Below are 22,109 nucleotides of genomic sequence, written 5' to 3' on the forward strand. Positions count from 1 at the left end.
AATCAAATGACAAACACAATAGTTATCAATGGATTAGATCAAAAAATAACCATATGTACAATAGACTATGTCAAGAGAATTGGTCACATTCAGTGATATGTTAATTGTGTCCCTCAGTTTGTTTGTGACATGCAGTCACATATTGTGCAGCTTAATGTGCTGCATGTCTCACTGCCAGTAGAATCTGTTGCGTTTCAGGGCCAGATAGCAATTAAGTTTGTTTTGAGTTTTGATTGATTTGACAAATGTTCCAGATGAGCATCTTTTAACAGAATCGGGTGTTATTTGATCAATACGTCTCAGGACCAGCTGACAGAAGGAACACTTGCTTATTTTCAGCAGATTATTGATTCTGACAGTTTACAGGTTTTTATATGTTTATTTTCTTGTAACAGTTATTATGTCAATTTTAAATATTAGTTTTAGTCTCAGATTTACATTGATTTAAAAATACATAACTTGCCAGCAGCAAACACATGTTCAACCATTTAAACTTTTTGCAGGGAGGTTCTTTGTGTGTATGTGAAAGAGAGAGAGAGCAAACTGCATTTACAGATCTGTTTCATTTGGGTCCTTACCAAAGATAAAACCAAATCTAGGTCAACTGCTTCTTCATTATCATTATTTTGTTCCAAAAAGATTCAATATTCAAAACTGGTGACTTTCTGTCAGATTGAGCAACACGTCCTGTAGTACACACGCAACACCGGCGGGTATGACGTAACGACACCCCGGTCGCGGTGATCACGTGATTCATGGAGCAGTAAGCGGAGCATCAGAGATCTTGTGGAGCTTCTGGACGTTCAGGTCTGCGGTGTCCAGTAAAACTGCCTCCATCGACGGTAGGAGCTGTAAGTTGGCTTCCGACATCTCATCAAGGTACAAACAACACAACAGATTCTCGCTGATTGTTACTGAACGGGTTTTTTAGCGAAATGTTTCCGAGCGGTTTCACGGAAATCGAAACCTGAGTGTTGAGTTTGGTTGTTAGTTTGAGGTCAACTCCGTCATACCGTCGAAATTTGTCTCACAATTTGTTAATTGTTGTGACACGTGACCTTGTTAATAAGCGTTTTGGTTGAACATTTGAAGATAAACGGAAGAAAAGCGAAGCTTTGAGTCTTTCTGGCTGTTCAGAGGTTATATTAACGTTACCGTAAAGCGAAAATGAGACAGTTTAAAAAAAAATGGACGCAAAGAACCAGGAGGGTTTTCTTAACCTTCAACTACTGTTTCGTTTTCTAGACTTTATTTATTTAACATTTATTTAAACCGGAAAAGTCTCATTGAGATTAAAAATCTCCTGACCACGACAGGCAGCAGCACAATTAAAAGGTTTGCAGACAAAAAAACATATAACAATTTACAATGAAAATAAATTACAGAATGATGAAAATATTCACCAATATTCGTCACAAGTCATTAACATCATGGATCAAACAGGGCAGATATGAATCAGTCCACACATCTACAGCCAGATGTGCCTCCCTCCAAACACTGGACATCTGACAGATGAGAGAGAGAGATGAGACTAGTATGAGGTTTCACATCAACACAGACGTCTTAACTGAAGTGTAGTGAGTAATCCCACTAGGGACAATGTGTTTGGAGCAGCTTGTTGTACATAAAACACAGTAACATACAATCAAAGAAATAAATAATACAATATACAGCAAAGAAAGGAGTATAAGCTCACAGCTGGTACTAATAAGGCTGCAACAAAGTGTTATTTTTATGATTGATTAATCTGATAAATCTTCAAAATGTCAGAAAATAGTGAAAAATGCCAATTATACTTTCATACAGCCAAACATGATGTCTTTTTTTTTTTTTGTCTGAGCAACCCTCCAAATTCCAAGCTCATATATTGAGTTGACATCATGTTTGACACAAAGCCTCAATCATCACTTCTGAGAAGCTGCAACAAGTAAATGTTTGACATTTTTCCTTTAAACATGACGAAAACAATTACTGTGATTAATCTAATCACAAGTGCGATTATATAACCGCAAAAGGTTGCGATTGAATAAAATTAAATAAAAAATGTGCGTGTGTGCACGTGACAACCTGTTCTCTGTTTGTTATATATAATGTAGAGAAGATAAATCAGTCTCTGGTTGGGTAGTGAAGAGTGTGCGGTGTAGGGTCACATGATCTTCTGCACGGAAGGCAAACTGCAGACCCCACAAGAGCATTTAGCCCTCTTCTCATCTCTCAGTTTATACATCCTTGATTCCTTTCCTCACCTCCTTTCCTCGCGTCTTTGTCACCTCCACCTGAGATGTGATCGGAGGAGTCGAGGCAACAGGTATTTAACAAAATGAGACATCCTCACTTCAGAGCCGTTATTTTAAGATGACATCAATTAAATATGAAGTGCGGCACAGCTGCATCATCTGTCCACTGTTCTGTTACAGCCTATCGCTGTATTTTATGATCTCTGTCAGATGAGCAGAACAGTGTTCATGACAACTAACATATTTGCTATTCAAATCATAACATGACAAGAATACACAGATGTCATACACTACAAATAGTTTGTATATACCAGCTGTGTGTCACACTTTTATACATCATGGATGCTGAAAAGAGTTCTGCAAAGGATACATTAGTGCTTCTTCACTCATAGCTCCTCCAGCAAGCTTCCTCTCTCCTCCACATGCATTTTATGAATTGAGACATCCTTAAATATGAAATATAAAGAAATCACCAACTCTGTAATGCACCACTTGGCAAGAGAATGGTGCCCGTGTACACCGTTAGCTAAGAGGGGTTTCAGAAAATGATTTGCACTCAGGACAGGAAGTACCAGCAACTCTGCGGAACTATTTCTCTCAAGTTGCAATCTGCTTTACAACACATGCCGTGGCGAGGTTCAAGCAGACATGGCTACGATAATACAGACCAGTGGTCAAGCAGGACGACTGGACAGAACTTAGTGGCTGCTGGTTCATCAGTCTGGTATCATTAGCAACTATGACAAACAAGCTAACTCTCTCAATTATGTTAACGTTCTATGAATGATTTGGTAATGGTTTATTTCAACCAATTACTCTTTTTTTAATATTTTGATCTCCCTCTTGCCTTTCAAAAGTAGAGGAGGAGCAACCTCCTCTTCCTCTATGGACCGGCCTCTTCTGGAATAATCTTCCTCCAGAATCACTGACTCCGCCTTTTTAAAATACCAACTTCCGGCCAGACCACTTCCGCACAGAGCCTACACGCACGCCATCTGATGACGAAATTTACGTCACACGGACCCTTACGGACTCGTGGACGCGGCAACTGTAATTTCAGTTTAATTGTGAATGGTTGTGAAATAGCTTTGTGAGCAACCCAAAAAATATGATTTAAAAAATGCTGTCACGTTGATTTGGCAGTGACGTTCTAAAGCAGCAGTTTGTTTGGCTTTGCGTGCGGCACAAATTATATCATTTCCTGTTAGGTTCAAACAATATAATTAACAATTAATATCAGTGTTTCCCCTCGGTTGACTGCTTAGCATCTGTTTAGCATCGTCAGGTTATGCTAACCCATTGTTGCTAACTTTGGAGCTAACCCCCTTCACTTTTCCAGCCGTTGGGGAAACAACAGACGTGACTTTTCTTGGTCTTGACAAGCTGCAGCATTTATTAACTGACACACTGTACTCTGTACTGTACGTTTACTGCCACACTGACACCTTACTGCTAACCTTTTCCTCTGCTCTGCTAGCATTCACCAATTACGCTACCAAGAGTTTCCTAGGCAACAACACAGAGGTTGACTCACGTTTCAGAACAGCGCTGCACCTAGGCTCCCAAACACTATTGATTTTATGAATTAATGGATATTTGGTATTATTTGGCCTGGTGGGGGTTCTTGTTGGCCTGGCAGCCCACCAGGCCTGTACAATTATATTGGAAACACTGAATATAATTAACAATGTAATTAATTGATTTCTTTGGTATACTAACTTCAGAAACAGAATACTAAGACAAGTACTATGAAGTGAATACAGTTTACAGTTAGTATGCTGTATGGAATTGAGCCAGCACCCTAACTGATTAAATCTTTATGTGTCCAAAGGGATATACAGAGCATGGACCTTCTTGAACTGGAAATCCACATCCCAGTGGAGGCTGAGGTGAAAAACATTCCCGTGTGGAGCTTACCAAACTCAGTGATCAGGAGAATGGGCCTGCCCCCGCCTGCATCTGAGGGCTCCAAGACCCATACGGACGCCCCAGAAGGTATATGGATTTGTCCAACAGTCATACGGAGGAAAAGCCAGAATCCAGCCTCCCACACAGGAAACAATGTGAAAGAAAACATGTCCTCACTGCTGTACAGAGAGTTTCGGGCTGCACAGGGTCCCCTCCAAATGTCTTTCGTTTCCTCCAACTGCACAGCTTATAAGTTGCTGCAGGACATCATGCCTGGGAAGAAGGTCTCCACACACACCTCTCATACATCCCTCTTACCTCACGGCTCAGCACTCAAAACCCGCCAAGATGCTATCGTCATCTACCACGGACGCATTTACCTGATCATCAAGAACCCCAAACGAAGCAGGAGTCAAGAAGTGTCACAAGAACCACAGCCGGTGGCACAGTCCTCCCTTCATTCAACATCAGCTGTGTCATCTGATAGCCAGGAGAAGGTATTGATGATTACTTTAGCATCACTCTAGTGCACCACAGCGATTCTTATCGTTGTCATTTAGTCCGGACCAAAGTGGTGGACCAACCAATATTGCTATGCCTAGAGCCATGACCCTAGTACACAGGAAATATCAAAGTCTGATGTGCAAATTGCCACCCTCACGACAAACTTATCTCATTTTCATATTTAGCCAAGCCGGTGGCATAGCAATGTTGGTCTGTCTGTCCACAGAGGGGACGGTAGCGAGACTGAACTTGCTTTTTGAAAACGATAACCAGGTATAAAGCGCATGTTTAACTTTTTAAAGCGGGTGTTTAACGGTTCCTCTTTCAGGAAGATGTTCTGTAACATTTATCTGACTCGTTTGTCCCCTTTTTGCATCGACAGGCTTCTCTTGAACCTGCAGACAGAGAACTACAGAAGAAGAGATTGCGTGTCACTTTGCCCCGAATCTCCCTAAAACAGGATCTTCTCACCAAAACAGATATCTATTCCACTACAGAGATGCTGCACACAGATCAGGTGAATATAGTAATACTAATAGCTTTATTTGCAGGGATAGACGCTGATATTTTTAAGCACTGGCCCCACTGGCCCCTAAATTTGCCCCTAAATGTAAACCTATGTAAAAACAACACAGAAAAGGCAATTCAACTCAATTTAACACAGCCTTCCTGAACTGTAATACTTCAATAAATGAAAATAATTGAATATGCCATATAAATAAAAGTTTGCAAGAAACCATATTCATTTATATTTATATTTTAAAGCCATAGTTATAACAGGTGAACAGATCAAATCCACCTGAGTCATCTGAATGCTTTAATGGAAGGGATACAACTCAAGGAAATCTGACCTTTTGAACAAATGAGATAAGTTGGTCAATGCCACAAATTTGCTGACCTACAAATAGTTCAGAATCTTGAATATTTATCCTCATTTTACATGTCATTACTTCTTGTTTTTAAATGTTTCTGAACCCTCAAACGTTCTGATTATTTCCAGGTTTATGTGAAAATATTTGTCAAATTGGTCTCAGACTTTTGGACCCCACTATATATTATTGGTTTTCTAAGGAATTAATGTTAAAGGATAATTGATCATAAATGCACATGAACTGCTGCTGATAATATTTTACTTTTTAGACTGAGACTTGCAGCTTTTGTATGATGAAATCTCTGATGCAGTGCTCTAATGTAGTGCCACAGAGCCACCAGTAGGGGGAGTGAGGTTTCACCTTTTTCTTCTCTATCTGCCTGCAAGCCCTTATGGAGGGCACACTTTAATGGGTGCCACTCTCCCAGTGCACTAAAACAAGATGGCAGCTGTTGTTGAGAAAGTTGTCAAATGTGAAGCGTAATCTGTACAGACAGCTGTTTAAATCACTGTATAAGTGTTTTGAATGAATTAATGGTATCTACATTGATTGATCAAGGCTCCCAGTCTGTCTGTGAGCTCGCCTGTTTCACTACAGGGATATTCACTATTCGCTATGGGAAATAAAATCAATTAATTCTTCATGAAAACTGTTTTGGTTCAGTAAATTTCTGCTGTCACTCAGCCTGGTGAAGGTCAGCAGCTGCTGCTAACAGACACTGAGCGCAGGTTTGAATCAGTGTGGAGTGAACGGTTACCACGTTCGCTCACATCTCGCTTCCTACGTGGATTCTCAGTTGTGTTGGCGACGACTAACAGTATGGGAATAAAACTTGGTGGCCACCTACATGGAATATTTGGTGGTTAAAGAGTAACTTTTTGTGGCCACAGGCCATTGGTCACCATTAATATAGAACCCTGATCTGTATAGAACATTTCATAATATAGTTACCAAAACTAACAATGTGATAGACAGTAATAGAATTATATAGTAAAAGAAAAGTAAAATAAAAGATAAATAAAACTAGTTTATCATGCAGGAGATCTAACATCATGCACTTTGATTAAAAGATGTTTGTAGCTGACGTTTAGAAGAAAATACAGAAGAAGCAGTGCAGATCATCACTGATCCGTTTCAATTCTTAAGTCCAGAATCCGTTAAATTTCAATTTGATATTTGATTCAGCTACATCAGATAAATACTAATATAGCATAAAGCTCTTTCTTCTACTCGATACCCACACATCCTGTTGGCACGTCTTGCACTTCAGTGGCCTGAAAGACGCACAATACCCAGTACTGGAAAACTCAAAATACTCCTAACTTTCTATAAGTACTTGATGCGGGTAGACTGAGACAACACAAACACTGGAACCTCCCAGCACTACTCAGTGTGTCTACATAATGTCTCTTCTCTGCTTCAGTGGTAATATGGTCACTACTTGAAACAGGTTATGCTTGATTTCTGATTTATCATTTACCATCAATATCAATCCCAACAGATGAACATTATCAACAAACCTTGTTTATTTTAGGAGTCTGGTATGTGATACTGTGTCCTTTATATTTCCTTCAGGAGCTGCTAAATGACAACAAGCCAAACAATAAGGATGCTGGAAGAAAGCGGCCTGCTCGCTTCCAGACTCAAGGGGACCAGGAGGAGGTGGCCAACCTTGACAGTGATGAAGGTGAGACACAAGACCTGGACAGACAAGAAGCAGAAAGTACAGATCAAAACAACAGTATGGACAGTAATATGCAAATAGACTATCAAAATGGCAACCACAGCTGGACCAGGAGGGATCCTCAGAGTTCAGCTTCTGCCTGTACGTCACCACAACAGTCATGTGACTTCAAGGAGCTGGAACGAAAGGAGAAGATCGCTCGGTTGAAGGCCAAGCTCCGAGAGAATGAAGTTGATCTTCACAACAAGCACTCGACAAAATGACAGCTCAGAGTAAAGAACAGTAATGATGCAAATTCAGCATATTACATAGCATTTCGACTGTTTTGTGAAGCCAAAGGACGGTTTATCACAATGTTTGGTTAGTAGAGTTATCTATCCGTTCTGTTATTCATGTTTTGGTGTGACGTGGTGTTTTGTGGTGTGCCAAATCCAGCCAGAAATTAAATCAAGGATCTGAGGATGTTGTATTATCTGTACAGATTGTTAAACTTGCTGAGGCAAAACAAGAAAACGTCATGTTTTAATGAGATCAGTCATTATCAAGGACATAGATTTGGTTTTATTTTTGTTTCTTTTATGTGGGACGTGCACACACACACACACTATTGAGCATGAATCTGCGAAAGGTTTACTTGCTTAAATATAACAGGACTTGTATTATTCATTTTTCTCTGATTTTTAACAACTATTCTACTTTTTTAATGAATATAAATCTGCGACTAAGATTAATAATTAAAATTGACATGATACATTTTCACGATAACTGTTTCAAGAACATAAATGTTTAAAAACTTGTATGTTCTGTTAGACCAAACTATCTGCTTTAAATAATTTTTAAACCTCACCTGAGGTTCTGTAACTGTTTGCTTCTCTCAGTTTAAGTTTCCTGATGGAGCTACAACGCTCAAACCTGTCTTAAAATCGTGTCTAAGGATTGTGAGAGAATTTTGAAGGGTTGAAATATCCTCAAACTACATTAGCTAATTAACATCAGACTGATACAACAGCCTTGTAATTTTGTTTAAACAGTTTGAAAGTGTGTTTAGACTGAAGAGCTTTTTTCACTCGTTTACACTGTGTTATTTACATAAATTTAACCAATGGAATCTTTACTGAAGTCTGTTTTTTACCCCCAACAAGCTAATGTTCAGACAGCACAGACGCTAGCTGTAGCTAGCTAGCATTGTACAGTGGTACCAACCGTGTATCTTACAGGTCAGCTGACTGATCTCTTTATTTTCCTCCAGTATCTCTCATTTTTCTTTTTCATCTTTGTACATTTAAAAATTAGTCGTTCAGTCTCTGGATAAATGTTCATTTCATCACTCAAGCTGAAAGTGTTTTCAGACTCGCTGTTCTTTGTGCCTGTGGCTGAATTTGCATCCGCTCAAGTCTTTACTTTGAGATTAAACTGAGTTGTGCCACATGTAAAAGTTGTTTTGTGTTCTCTCTGAGCTCACCTCCCCGCCACTTTTCTTTTCACTGCAGGCATTTTAAAACTCAAACAAGCTAGCGTAGCGTTAGCTCTTTTCTAGCTACTCCATAGGTTGTTTGCAAACTTTAAGTAGCAAACATATCATATCCAACAATTTATATGATTTGTGCCAAACAACACCAGTGGTGGAAACTAACTAAGTATATTTACTCAAATACTGTACTTAAGTACAATTTTGAGGTACTTGTACTTTACTTGAGTATTTCCATGTGATGCTACTTTATACTTCCACTCCACTACATTTATTTGACAGCTTTTTAAATACAACGCATTGTTAAAGATGAAACCAGTGGTTTCCAACCTTTGTGGCTTTTACAAAAAGCAGTGTGTAGTCGGGGTCACATTTCACATGTCTATGAGTTGTTAACAGCTCCACCAAATAGTGATTTTTCCCTCTAAACTTCTCACATGCTTTCATTTCAATAAATGTTCAAATGAACTAAACTAGCTAACTGTATATAAAGTAGTGTAAACTAGCTCCACCTCCAGCAGCTACAACAGTAACATGCTGCTCTAACACTGATGCTTCACTATTAATAATCTAATGATGTCATATATAATAATATATCAGTCAGAGGGACCAAACCACTACTTTTACTGCAATACTTTAACTACATCAAGCTCATAATACTTATGTACTTTTACTGTAGTAGGATTTTTCATGCAGGATTGTTACTTGTAATGGAGTATTTTTACCTTGCTGTATTTACTTAAATAAAGGATCTGAGTACTTCTTCCACCACTATATTGCTGTTGTTTACAGATACAAAAAAACAAAATTAAGGTAATTTACTTGAATCCCACAGAAAATGAAGTTTATTCAACTGGTCATGTTGGAGGCTGGAGTTTGTGGTGCAGTTCAGTTGTGTTGCCTCACTACTTCATTCTGCCCTCATTTATATTAATGAGGTGGACAAAATACTAGAAACCAAATATGGCTCAACAGCAGCACAAACTACAGCCTCCAAAGTAAGCATAAAGTTGAATCAACAACTCTCTAAAACAGTTTCAACACAAAGCATTTAATGCAGCCCTTTTGGATTAGATTGCAGTCATTTTAACGAGGTGGAGCTAATAAACTAGCAACTGAGTGCATATTTTCCCGTATCATGTTTGTGCCTATGATGAATATCATGTGACAAACATGGAAGGAACACATCAGAACAAGTTCATCCTCTCTGACAGCATGTGGAATCATCTGATATGAGTGGTGGATGAGATCTGAGCCAGAAACAGTGCGAGGAGTGGAGGGAGGAAACCTCTGCGCTGCCCCCCCCCCCCCCCCCCCCCCCCTCCTGCTGCCTCACTATAAGACTGCAGGTCTGTTGTCTGTCTGCACAGACAGGATGCACTCCTCACGCTGCCCTTCTGCAAGATCATTGACACTGAAGGTAAGACTCACCCTGGCACTGAACTGGGATCACATATTCGACCGCAGGACAAAATTATGATCGTTTTGCATGTTGGGAACAATTTCAGTAGATTAGACGTTGATCTGCTTCTCCGAGCAGTGGTGCAGTGCAGGCAGTTGTACACAATATAGACATTGTGTCTACCAATATATCAGTATATCAGTTAGCTTAACTTAATAAGCCTCCAGTGAGAAGACTGTGTGCTTTTCTCTGTGTCCTCTCTGCTAACACTTTATTTTACAGGTCCCATGTTTTCTTATAATTTCCAGACAGGAGCTGATTTGAAACTGAAAATTCATAGAAAGAATTCAGGAGATGGTTATGTCATTTGGTACTAATTATAGGGAAAAATAGAAAATGTGAAATTTATCTATGGACGAACATACAATTCAACACATATAGTGAATAGACTTTCCAAAAATTACTGAGTAATGAATCAATATTTACCTAAGTTTAAATGGGACTTTTCATTCAAGGTAATCAAAAAGAAAAGTCAACCCAACTCACTGAAGTCACTGAATGGTCTCAGAACTTTGTCTCTATTGTGCTGATAATTGCTATCAAATAACAATTCTTTCTTACGTAGGAAATTATCAGGAAATTGTGGTGTCATTTTTTTAATAATTTGAACTGTTGATCAGACAAAACAAGCAATTGTACAATTGATTGATATACTGTATTAATGTATGTGATATATTTCTAATGGAATGTGAATTAGTGCTGCAGCTAATTATTTTAGCTATTGATCAAATACTAAATTATTCTTATAATGTTTTTAAAAAATCAAATGTGAATAAAATAACTTGCTCAAGACTAAAATTAAAACAGCTGGTTTGAAGGATATAACATCTATTTTAACAACAAAAAAAATATCTTCCACTTTTCTTTTTTTTTGGAGCTTTCAAGTGCATCTCACAGTTGCTCACACCCATCATAACATTTTTTAATAGAATCAACTGACAGCTACCCCCATGTTCTTAGAAATAGATTACAACAGTATATAATCAATCCAGGAAAACATATTCATAGTGTACTTACTTTTTCAGTTACCACTACAACACAGAATTTGCTTTGTGGATTTTGCACAAAATCAAAAAAAGTGACCATTGATCATCCTTCCAGTTATAAAGAGGTTCAAGTCACCCAGTACAACTTCATCCCTGCAAAGAAATGTTTTATTTGCTATAATTTCCTGTATTGTACAATTTTCTTTTTCTAAATTCTGTTAAAATATAGATTCTGCAATCATTATCCCCCCGACAAAATGCTGTTTCATAGCCCAGAAATGTTTTTGTTATGTTTTTTGGCCTAAAACCATCAAAAATAAGAAGTTTGGCTCAGTTGATTGTGTCTCATGTCTCAGAATTATGTCTTTTTTATCCACCAATTTCATGTTTCATTAGAAATGTTGAATTTATATTTCATTTGCATTATCTTATCATTACAACAGAAAATTATGGCTCTCAATCAGGATTAAAAAACTCACCATCTGTAATTTATGTGTCATTCTTGGGTTGTTAAAACCTCCAAAGTCCCTGAAACAATACAGAGGACATGATCTTAGTGCTGGTAGCTGGACCCCCGACTGAGATGTCTGCATACTAAAGCCCTTTAAACCTTGGCCAGTATGTAGTACGTTGACATTAATAATAATAGTGATGTTTTTGAGATTTGAGAGTCACTTGTGCATTACAGGCATTTTGTCTTTCTTTGATAAGCATGTTACAAGCCTTGTGTTTAAGTTGCTTATTAAGAGTTTTTCCTCTTGTCCTCAGGTGTTGTTTGCTCGGATCTGTATGTTGTACTCTACCATATGCCTGGCGGGCTGGCCACTCGCCTCAGAAGCAGCCAGACTCCGCTGTGGCTCTGACCTGCTCAGTGACCTCATATTTGTGTGTGGTGATCGTGGAATCTATTTAGGTAAGTCTATCTTCATCTTATCCCTATCAAATGACATCTAAGAGCACATCTGGGAGATTTACAGTGGAAATGTTGGCTTGCTGGAGGCACTAAAGGACGATGGGAACAGTGAGATGGTCACCAACATCCTTAAGATCATCCTCTGGGGACTAGGGATGTAGCTGATATTGAAGCCTGGTACCTTGCTCAATAGGAAACTAAAGTCAGGAAACATCTTAAAAGTGTAGACAAAATGACCAAAAGAGCTTTTCAAAATTTTGTCAACAGCTTTTTCAATTTTTCATCCTAGACACTTCAAACTAACATTATTTTATCAAGGTTTCCCTCCATTGCATGCACAACCTCTACTTATTTTAGCAATATTATTTCTGCAATAGCAATGAGCTATGTAGCTATTCTGTAAATGTCAGGCTCCATTGCAGGTTTAAAGCTGCTCATTAAAATATGAATTGGTAGAATTTGTCTCGTTATGACAGAGATGCAGTTGATTGTATTTTCTAACCTAGATTTTAACAAACATTCAAATATCTGATAGGGTTCCCTACAGCCCAGTGTTATCAAGGTTATTTTACCCTGTGTGTTCATAATTACACTAGCACAGATGTATAACACAGATATAGTCATGGTCATCATGTCGGATGGAAACACTGTGGTAACTCTGAAAGTTATCAGCTCAACAACAACAAAATATGTCCTGTTCAATTATTTACATAAAGACTAGCCACAACACCACTGTGCTCTACTGTGGGTCTCAGCAGCAAGTCAGATAAACTCAGATCCTCATGCTAAATAATATCTTATGATTTTTTTTCATATTAGATTTCACTGTTTTGCACAATAGTGGTTCATCTTTAGGAGACCCAAATCTTTGACAAGTAAATCAGCTATTTTACTGTACATTATATAATGTAAAGCACATTGCAGCATTTAATTAAAAAAAGTTTATTTTTATTGGAATATTATCTCTCCCACTTCACACTGGGAATTATCTACAGGCCCTTTCACCTGATTACCTTTCCCCTGTTCTGACCAAGGCCACCTTCTCCATCTGGTATCAGAGTGGTAGCAATCCACCAAAATGGCAGTGTGCTGACCAGAACACTGTGCCTTGGTGTGTGATAGCTTTATTGTTAAAACACTTGTTATCTGAGACCAGCTAAGCTTTCATACTAACAAAGAAAGGTGCAAGAAAAAGAGAAACAATTCACAGTATACTTTGCACATGGTGGTGTTATGCAGTGGTGGAAGAAGTATTCAGATCCTTTACTTAAGTAAAAGTACCAATACAACAGTGTAAAAATACTCCATGAAAGTCCTGCATGAAAAATCCTACTTAAATAAAAGTGCATAAGTACTGTTTGTGCTGCTGTTGAGCGACAGATGGGTGACAAATTAAAGGAAAAACTAGTGTAGGTCTGAATGCTTGTCCCCTACAGTGAGGGGATCTGTTGGCTCTGCTATACTTTGGGGGGCATTTTGCTGGCATGGTTTGGGTCCACTTGTCCCCTTAGAGGGAAGGGTCACTGCTAATCAATACAAAGTTGTTCTGAGTCATCACCTTTATCCCATGATGAAACATTTCTATCCTGATGGGAGTGGTCTCTTCCAGGATGACAATGCCCCAATTCATAGGGCACGAGGGGTCACTGAATGGTTTGATGAGTATTAACTGATGTGAATCATATGCTATGACCTTCACAGTCACCAGATCTCATCCCCAATTGAACACCAATGGTAGATTTTGGACTGACGTGTTAGACAGCGCTCTCCACCATCATTATCAAAACACACAATGAAGGATAATATCTTTTTGAAGACTGGTGTTCATCCCTCCAGAAGACTTCAGAGACTGTAGAATCAATGCCAAGGCACACTGAAGCTGTCTTAGTGGCACGTGGTGGCCCAACACCTTACTAAGACACTTTATGTTGGTTTTTCCTTTAATTTGTCACTTGTCTGTATAATGGTTATACTGAGAGGTGTTTCTAGTATTTCTATCATTTATTAATATGAATGAGGGCAGAATGAAGTAGTATGAAGCAACACAATTGAACGGCAGCACAAACTCCAGTCTCCAAAATGACCAGTTGAATAAACTTCATTTTCTGTGGGATTCAAGTAAATTACCTGTCAAAGCATCATGGAGTAGCAAGTACAATATTTCCCTCTGAAGTGTAGTGGAGTGGAAGTATAAAGTAGCATCACATGACATACTCAAGTAAAGTACAAGTACCTCAAAATTGTGCTTAAGTATAGTACTTGAGTAAATATACTTAGTTACTTTCCACCACTGATACTAACATGCTCACATTAACATTGCTAACATTCTAATGTTCAAAGGGTCTAATGTTTACCACATTAACTGTCTAAAGTTTAGTGTGTTAGCATGCTAGCATTAGCTAATTACTACTGTAAAAAAATGTGTGAATGTCATTAGCAGGTATATGGTCATAAGACATAAGTATTGGACACATTAAAATTACTGATGGTACCTTTAAAATAAAGTGAGAGGATCACCAACATTATTAGAATTCATCCTAAATGTGTCAGTACAACATTTCATGTCAATCCATCCAATAGTTGTTGAGATATTTCACATTAAACCAAAATGAATGGTGGCGCTAAAGGAATTCATCTTCTGGGAATCATGAATGTCTGCACAAAATTTCATGGTGATCTGTCCAATATTTGTTAAGATATTACCATACCAATTAATACTGCTATGAAGGCCAAATATACTAACCGTCTATATGCAAAACATACAGTAATAAAGTAAGTATGTAAGTAAATGTATTTGTGTAAAGGGGTCATCATTTTATAACATGTGGCTCCTAACAATGACCAGACTGACATGAAATCCTCTAGGAACCATCAATATCCACAGACAATGAGTCCCAATGATTTTGATGTCCCTCCAAATTATCTTTTACTGCTACCATTAGGAACACAATATCACCTGAACCAGGACAATGTAGTTTCTTGAAATGTAATGGCCGGGTTTCTCACAAAATTTGTTGAGCACATTCATGCTCCCCAAAGGATGAACACTTTTGATTTTTGTGACCCAAGGGTTTCTCCTCTAGCACCATCATCAGGATATATTTTTGCATTTGTCCAATACATTTGTATTGTGGAGTGTAATTAATACTGAAAAGTGCAGACAGGATTGACTTTGTCAGGCACTTGTTCAGTGTATGTAATACTTAACAAGGTTTCATTTATCTATTCTGTCATGTCATCTTGTGTTTTGGCCTAAGTGACGTCATGAGAAGCATTTTTGTTTCCTAGAGTATGGAAGTTTCCAAGGTTTAAAATGTTTGGTATCTCTCACTCTGCAGGTAAAGGTATGTGGTCTGGTTATGGTGCACGGCCCAGGGGGAAGGGGATAGTGGACAAATGCTGTCGATCAGCCGGCTGTGAACTGCATCATCTGGAGATGTATTGTGCTAAACCTAAGAGCCAGCAGCACACAACAGCTCACCCAACCACGACCACTGCACAGCATACCACTACACAAACAGACACGGTAAGTGTCCGTGTTGATCCGCATTTCACGGTCTTTATCAGCAGATAGGGTTTGCTCGGTTATCACAGAGTTTTATTCAGGTGTAATCAAGTACATACTGTATGTATAGAAGTAAGGAATAGTTTAATAGTTGGACATTTTGGAAAATATTCAATTTCTTGCAGAGAATTAGATGAGAAGATTAATACCACTCAAATTGGGCTTTTTTTGGACCAGGAAAGAAAGACAGAAAGAAAGGCTCCAGTATGCAGAATCTTGTTCCTGGCGGTGTAGAAAGTTTTCCAACAGCATTTAGACTTTAATGTTGGGAAATAAAATGTACAGAAAACATAACAGTTAGCTGAAAAAATAAAAATGAAAAATACAAATAATTTTAGAGACTTTTTAGTGTCATGGGGATGGGACTGCATTGCCTGGCCTTGGACTCATGACCTCAGTATTCCAGTCCTGGTTACATCACTGGTTAAAAGCTCTGTAAAAAAGCTATTTAGTGGACCTTGAGAATATTTTGTCAATCTCGACTGTACTACTCTACTGTCTTGATGTGTCAGAAAAATATGAATGTATACATGGGTGTCAGAATATTGTCCAACAAATATTTTACCTGAGCACATATTTGAAATGCTAATTTGCCTGCACACTATATGTCAAAATGTGAAAAGCTAATCAGTGCAGTACATCCGCAGGGCCAAGGTTAGCTGCTGCAGCCAAGTCCTTGAATCACCTCTTTTTATTATCTCTGTCTTGCAGGAACAGCAGTTCCAAGAAGTATTTCAGAAGAGGCTTTTAGAGCACATGGGGGCACCCGGCAGTCCAAAGAGGGAGGCTTATAGAAAGAAAACACAGCCTTCACGCCGACAGAAAAGCAAAGATTCATCATCACGCAGGAAGATGAACTCACAGCACACAACCAGCAGGCCTTCTTCTACCTTCAGGAGTCCCTCTCAGAGAATGACCACCTTCTAATGATGACATATGACCTCCCGAAATGATGAATATTTATAGTAACTGAACTGGACCCAGCAAGATTTGGAGACTGCTACTGATTTTTGTGATATGAAATTCTCTACTAAGTAGGGGCCCTATTCACAGAGGCCTGATAATCACATGAAAGCACCAGGATATCAACAGATTTGGAGCGAGTGAGAGGGCTGCCAAGTGACTCAACAAAAACAGTGGCAACCACATTGGATGTTCTCAGCTTAAGAAAACAATAGAGACATCACCACTGGGCTTGTGTGGAATAGTGTTTGTTTACTCAATATTTAGCAGCCTTTAACAATGATATTGCATTGTTTTTTGTTTTTTTTTATGATTTACCATCCCTGTCTAGAAAAACTGAATCAATCCCATGACATACTATTGAGCTTAGGCTAAGGCTTAGATTTGAGTAAATTAGCTTTATGTTATTGTGATTTTATTTTTCTTACATTTGGCACAGAACCTTGAAGTTTAAGTTTCACCTCAGCGCTTTATTAGCCCATAACTCCTAAACTCCAATAATCTGAACTTTTCAGAACCATGTGAGGCTCTGGCACTACAGGTTTTTCATTGTGTTTCTACTAAATTTAAAGCATCATTGAGTTTTTTTTCAACATGTTTTCACCTTATGATGAAAGGTTACTGTGATGAACATTTCAGCAAACAGCTGCTTATTTACACATTCAGCAGAGATGTAGCAATATTAGCATTTATTTGGACTTTGTTTGTGTCCACCTGATGAATGTAAGTCCAATGTTCACTGTCCTTTTAGCTCTGTTTTGGTCTCCCCCAACTCCTGAGAAAAATATCTAGCTCTTTAGACACTAAACGCTCCACTATGTTCACCATCTAGCTGCTAAATTTGATTGCCTACTGTTTGGGCAGGGAGTGTACAGTGGGTTTTTTCATGTTACATTTTGTTAACACTTTTTCAAGTCTGTCTTAAAAATAGTGAGGAGCCCAAATTAACATTGAAATAGGTTTTTCTTACTGTAGTCATTCCCCCTGTTTATACTGGCCATTAGAACAAAAAGGGAATTTGATGCTAAAAAGACTGTAAATGTGGCAGAAATCCACTTGATATAAACTAACTCAGACTGCTGGACCCTCATATAAGCTTCACATCAACTTTTAAATACCTTTTTGCACAAATGACTGTGTGGACACTGTAGATATTGGCCCCCATCACTTACATTGAAAGCACATTTGAAGGGGATCTTTTAATAGCCAGTATGAACAGGGGGAATGATTACAGCGAGGAAAACCTTTTTCAGTGTTCATATGGGCACCTGACTGTTTTAAGAGAGCTGAAAAATTGTGAACCTTTCCTTTGACTTCCTGCAGTGGAAAGGGGATATATGGGTCACATCAGCTAATAATGTGTCTACTTAGACATCATTCATTTCAGTGTTATTTTTGAAGTGTAAGCTTGTTAGCCACTGTAGCTAACAATAATACATGATTAGCTAACCACAATGTCTTCTATCTAATTAACATATACTGTATTTTTATATAACTCTCTGAAACAACTGTTGAGTTGGTTTAGTACAGAATATAGTACACTGTACTCAATATTTACATATATCACTGTCGACAGTATTATGTAGCTTTAATGTGTGTTTTGGAGACATACATTGGCAGGTCAGAAAGTAGGCTACCGAAGAATTTTGTGCACTTATTGAACAGACCTAACAGAACTGTGATTTTTTTTGTATGTTAGTAGTGATGATTATTAGTTTTCTTCTGTCACTAAATGATTATCCAGTATGTTTATTTCACATATGTTTGTATGGAACCATGGAACCAGTAATGTAACACTTCAGTGGTCACCTTTCATGTATGAATATGTTTGTGTAGAATTTTTTGAATGCACTTATTATTTATTTCACTTTGACAACATACACTATGACTATGTTGACCATACCATGTTGCTCACAGAGTTGTTTGGAATTTCATAACATTTTATAACAATATAATATTTAACACAACTTGACCTTTTGTTTTGACGTTCCACATCAGTACAATGATAAAGAGTGAACTCATTTTACTTTGACATTACTGAAGTTATCATCTTTTTCCAAGACCGTTCCAAGACTTCTGAAGGCCATCTCAGCCCTGGGTGTAGAGCAGCCTGATAAAACAGATGGCTCTTCTATGTTTGAACACAATCACACAATTGAAAAGTTTCAGTTGTCATGGAGGGGAAGGGAGTATTATGCTCTAGGGGAGGTAGTCGTTTACTGAAAACTAAAAGTTAAAGATCCCCTCCAGGCATGTATGAAGACATATAGAAATACTCTGTTTGGAACAATAATGTGTGTCTGATATTGTGTTTCAACACAAAAAGTATATTTACCTTGTTAAAATCCTTAAAATGACATCTAGATAGATAGATAGATAGATAGATAGATAGATAGATAGATAGATAGATAGCCTTTATTTTAGCAGGGGATACCAATTGAGAGCAAAGCTCTCATTTCCAATGGTGCCCTGCAAATACACAACCAAAACAACCATATGACAAAAAGTGTAAAATTAACAATCCCATACAAAGCATAAATACAACACAAACACAAGAGAAATGACTTACAAAATACAAAACACAAAGAAAAAGACAGTAAATAAATGCATTACACAGGGACAAAGCAGTCACAATTACAAAAAACAAGAGATAAAAGAGATAAAAAGAAGATAAAAATGTTGCCTCTTAACAATCTGCAACCTACTGCTAAAAGAGAGGCACTTGCTTATTTCTATGAAAGAAGTTTAATTTAAACTTAAACGTTTTAGTCAGTTTCTCAACATGAGTTTTAAAAGATAATTTTTCATCTAACCAGATACCCAGGTACTTATAACATGGGACTTTTTAAAAAAATTTAAACCCCAGATCTTGTACTAAAAGTAAAACTTATATTTATATTTTTCATTTGGGATCTGGTGAAGTGGTGTAATTAGTCTTATCTGGATATAGTAAAAGCGTAAGTTTAATCAGGGCGTTTTGAATTACCAAAAAAATCTGCCTTTAAATTAGGCAATGCTTTATCAATAGAGGATGCTGATGAGTAAATTACTGTGTCATCAGCATAATAATAAATAGAGCTGTTTCTGATCAATGTGCCCAGATCATTTATGTATAATGTGAACAGAATAGGACCTAGTATTGAGCCCTGTGGCACACCTTTTGTAATTTCAAGGAAACCAGATTGATGACTGTCCGCTACTATTGCTTGAGTTCTGCCAGTAAGATAACTGTGAAACCAGTTACATGCATTTGTGTCAAACCCAATTGATCTAAGTCTATCCAAAAGAAGAGTATGATCCACTGGGTCAAATGCTTTGGACAAATCAATGGGGCAATATAACACTCCTTATCCAGAGAACAGATTACATCATTTACAACCTTGCACGCTGTTGTTAAATTGCTATGTTAAGGTCTGAAACCAGAATGATCGGGGTTTAAAATGCAATGCTCAGATATTAAGTGATGCAATTGATTATTGGTGAGCTTTTCCAAGATTTTAGCTGAACATGAAAATTTGGTGATTAAGCGGTAGTTATTTGGATCAGTAGTGACACCGCCTTTATGCAGAGGCAATACCTGTGCTGCTTTCCACACTTTAAGAATATTCCCAGATACAAGAGTTATATTAAAAATATGTGTTAAAGGATAAGCTATAATAGGTGCAGCCAGTAGTAAGAGTTTTGGATTCAAGAGGTCTGCTCCAATAGCCTTTTTGGGTCAATTGAGGCCAGGGCATCAAAAACCGCCTTAACAGACAACTGTCCAAGGGAAAATATTTCCCCAAAGGGGGTATTGTTATTACAACTGAGCTCATCTTTGACTGAGACAATTGTAGATAGATTTGGATTTTCAAACAGGTGACTAGAAGAAATAAAAGGACTATTAAAAATATCACACATTTGTGCTTTCTCTGAAACAAGGACAGAATCTAGAGAAAGATGTTTGGGTAGGGAGTAAGCATGACTATGATTTAGCGAATTTTGAGAATTTTGCTGGATTTCCACTATAGTCAGGCAGGGTATCAACAAAATAATATGACTTAGCATTTCAAACTGCCCTGACACAGTTGTTTCTCAACTGTCTAAAGATCTGCTAATCCATAGAGGACTTTGAGCCTTGTGCTTTTTCCCCTAACCTTAACATCTCTGAGATTTCAGGTGAGAACCAAGGATTCGATCAATTTTTTACTCTTAAAAACATCTGTGAAATGGCTTAGGGCTAATTCAGGATCAGGAATAGCACATAACCTTGTGATATCACTGAGAAATAAATCATGAAGAAAAGCCTGCTCAGCAAAATGTTTAAAGTCTCTCATTATAATAATATGGGATGGAATCGTTTTTTGTCTGAAATCTCTAATGCAGAAAATTGGACAATTATCACTTAAGTCTAGTGCTTTTGTTAGGATCATATTCATCAGGGTTGACTTTTCTGGATTTCTGGTGTCTGGTTGAATAGGTGAAGAAATTAGATGAGTTAAATTTGATTCAATACAATGATTTTTTTTAGCCCCTCAGAGATAGAAGATAACCAGTCAAGGCTAAGGTCACCCATGAGCAAAACTTCTAACTATTACCACCATATTATTATAAGGATTTAGAGAGACATTTAATGCTAGAAATTCAAATTCTCTTGGTAGAGACACAGAGCGCAACACAGAGACAGTGTTTCTCACAAAAATAACAACCCCTCCCCCCCTTGTGGTTTGGTCCACCCTATATGTATTGTAACTGTCAAAAAAAAGGTTGCCATTTCTTTTGATAGGTAAATGCAATACTTTCGGATAGTTTCGGCATTAAAATGCATTTTGATAACATTTCTAGTGAAAATGTGCATTTTATTTTCATAATCTTGATGTTCATTCCATTTCAAATTGCCACCAGTTGACCGCAACCTGAATCCAGACACCACTACCTCCTTTAAGAAAAGGAGTTTTATAGCCTGTGATTGTAAAGAGTTAAGTTGCTCATTGAATTTTATATTTCCAAGAATATATGGCTGAGGATATTTAATATAAAATCCTCTTTCTTAAAACAAAGAGTCTTCCTAAATTAATATTGAGCTACATCATCCAATAAAGCACTCTCATGTTCTTGTATGCTCTTGATCTATAATAAGAAAAAGTAAAGTTGTTGGTTTATTTCAGATATTTTAGCCTAAACAGGAATTGAACGTGCCAAGTCCACCCACAACACAATGCCCTTCTGTGAGCCACATCATCCAATGTTAAATCATAAGTCATAAAGTCATAAAGATACAAAAAATCTCCAAGGTTGTGTAAACAGTAGCCTATGCATAGGTCTTTTCAGCCCTAACCGTAAACCTTAACCCTAACCCAAGCACTTCAGGCCTTATTTATTAATGCCCTAGATTGTCAGGAGTATTTTAATCTCTGAAGGTGACTCATTTTGGTCACTAGTTCCACTAAAAAAAAATAAACAAACAAAGAAAAAAACAAAAAGCTTCATTTTATAAATTGGGCCTTAAAAATGCTCTCTGAAACTAGGATGTCTTTTGCCCATGAAATGAGAAAATTAAAACTTTGT

General features: G+C 37.7%; 2 protein-coding genes across 5 annotated transcripts; both read left to right on the forward strand.

Annotated features, from left to right (window-relative positions):
- The first annotated feature begins 728 nt into the window (after window positions 1–728).
- On the forward strand, window positions 729–9,438 carry si:dkeyp-110g5.4 (uncharacterized protein LOC561637 homolog). Of its 4 annotated transcripts, none has more exons than XM_067591212.1 (4): window positions 729–879; window positions 4,069–4,642; window positions 5,032–5,166; window positions 7,097–9,438. In XM_067591212.1, the coding sequence occupies exons 2-4, from the start codon at window positions 4,082–4,084 to the stop codon at window positions 7,466–7,468; spliced, it is 1,068 nt and encodes a 355-aa protein (XP_067447313.1). In that variant the 5' UTR covers window positions 729–879; window positions 4,069–4,081; the 3' UTR covers window positions 7,469–9,438. The 4 variants fall into 4 exon arrangements, with proteins under 4 accessions (XP_067447313.1, XP_067447316.1, XP_067447314.1 ...); XM_067591213.1 differs by having other exon boundaries at window positions 736–851; XM_067591214.1 differs by having other exon boundaries at window positions 737–842.
- A 576-nt stretch (window positions 9,439–10,014) lies between these two features.
- igf3 (insulin-like growth factor 3) lies at window positions 10,015–20,454 on the forward strand. Its single transcript, XM_067591216.1, has 4 exons — window positions 10,015–10,093; window positions 11,890–12,034; window positions 15,373–15,560; window positions 16,311–20,454. The coding sequence occupies exons 1-4, from the start codon at window positions 10,049–10,051 to the stop codon at window positions 16,524–16,526; spliced, it is 594 nt and encodes a 197-aa protein (XP_067447317.1). The 5' UTR covers window positions 10,015–10,048; the 3' UTR covers window positions 16,527–20,454.
- The last annotated feature ends 1,655 nt before the right edge of the window (window positions 20,455–22,109 follow it).

This window comes from Thunnus thynnus, chromosome 6 (assembly GCF_963924715.1).
Source record: "Thunnus thynnus chromosome 6, fThuThy2.1, whole genome shotgun sequence".
NCBI classification, from domain to species: domain Eukaryota; kingdom Metazoa; phylum Chordata; class Actinopteri; order Scombriformes; family Scombridae; genus Thunnus; species Thunnus thynnus.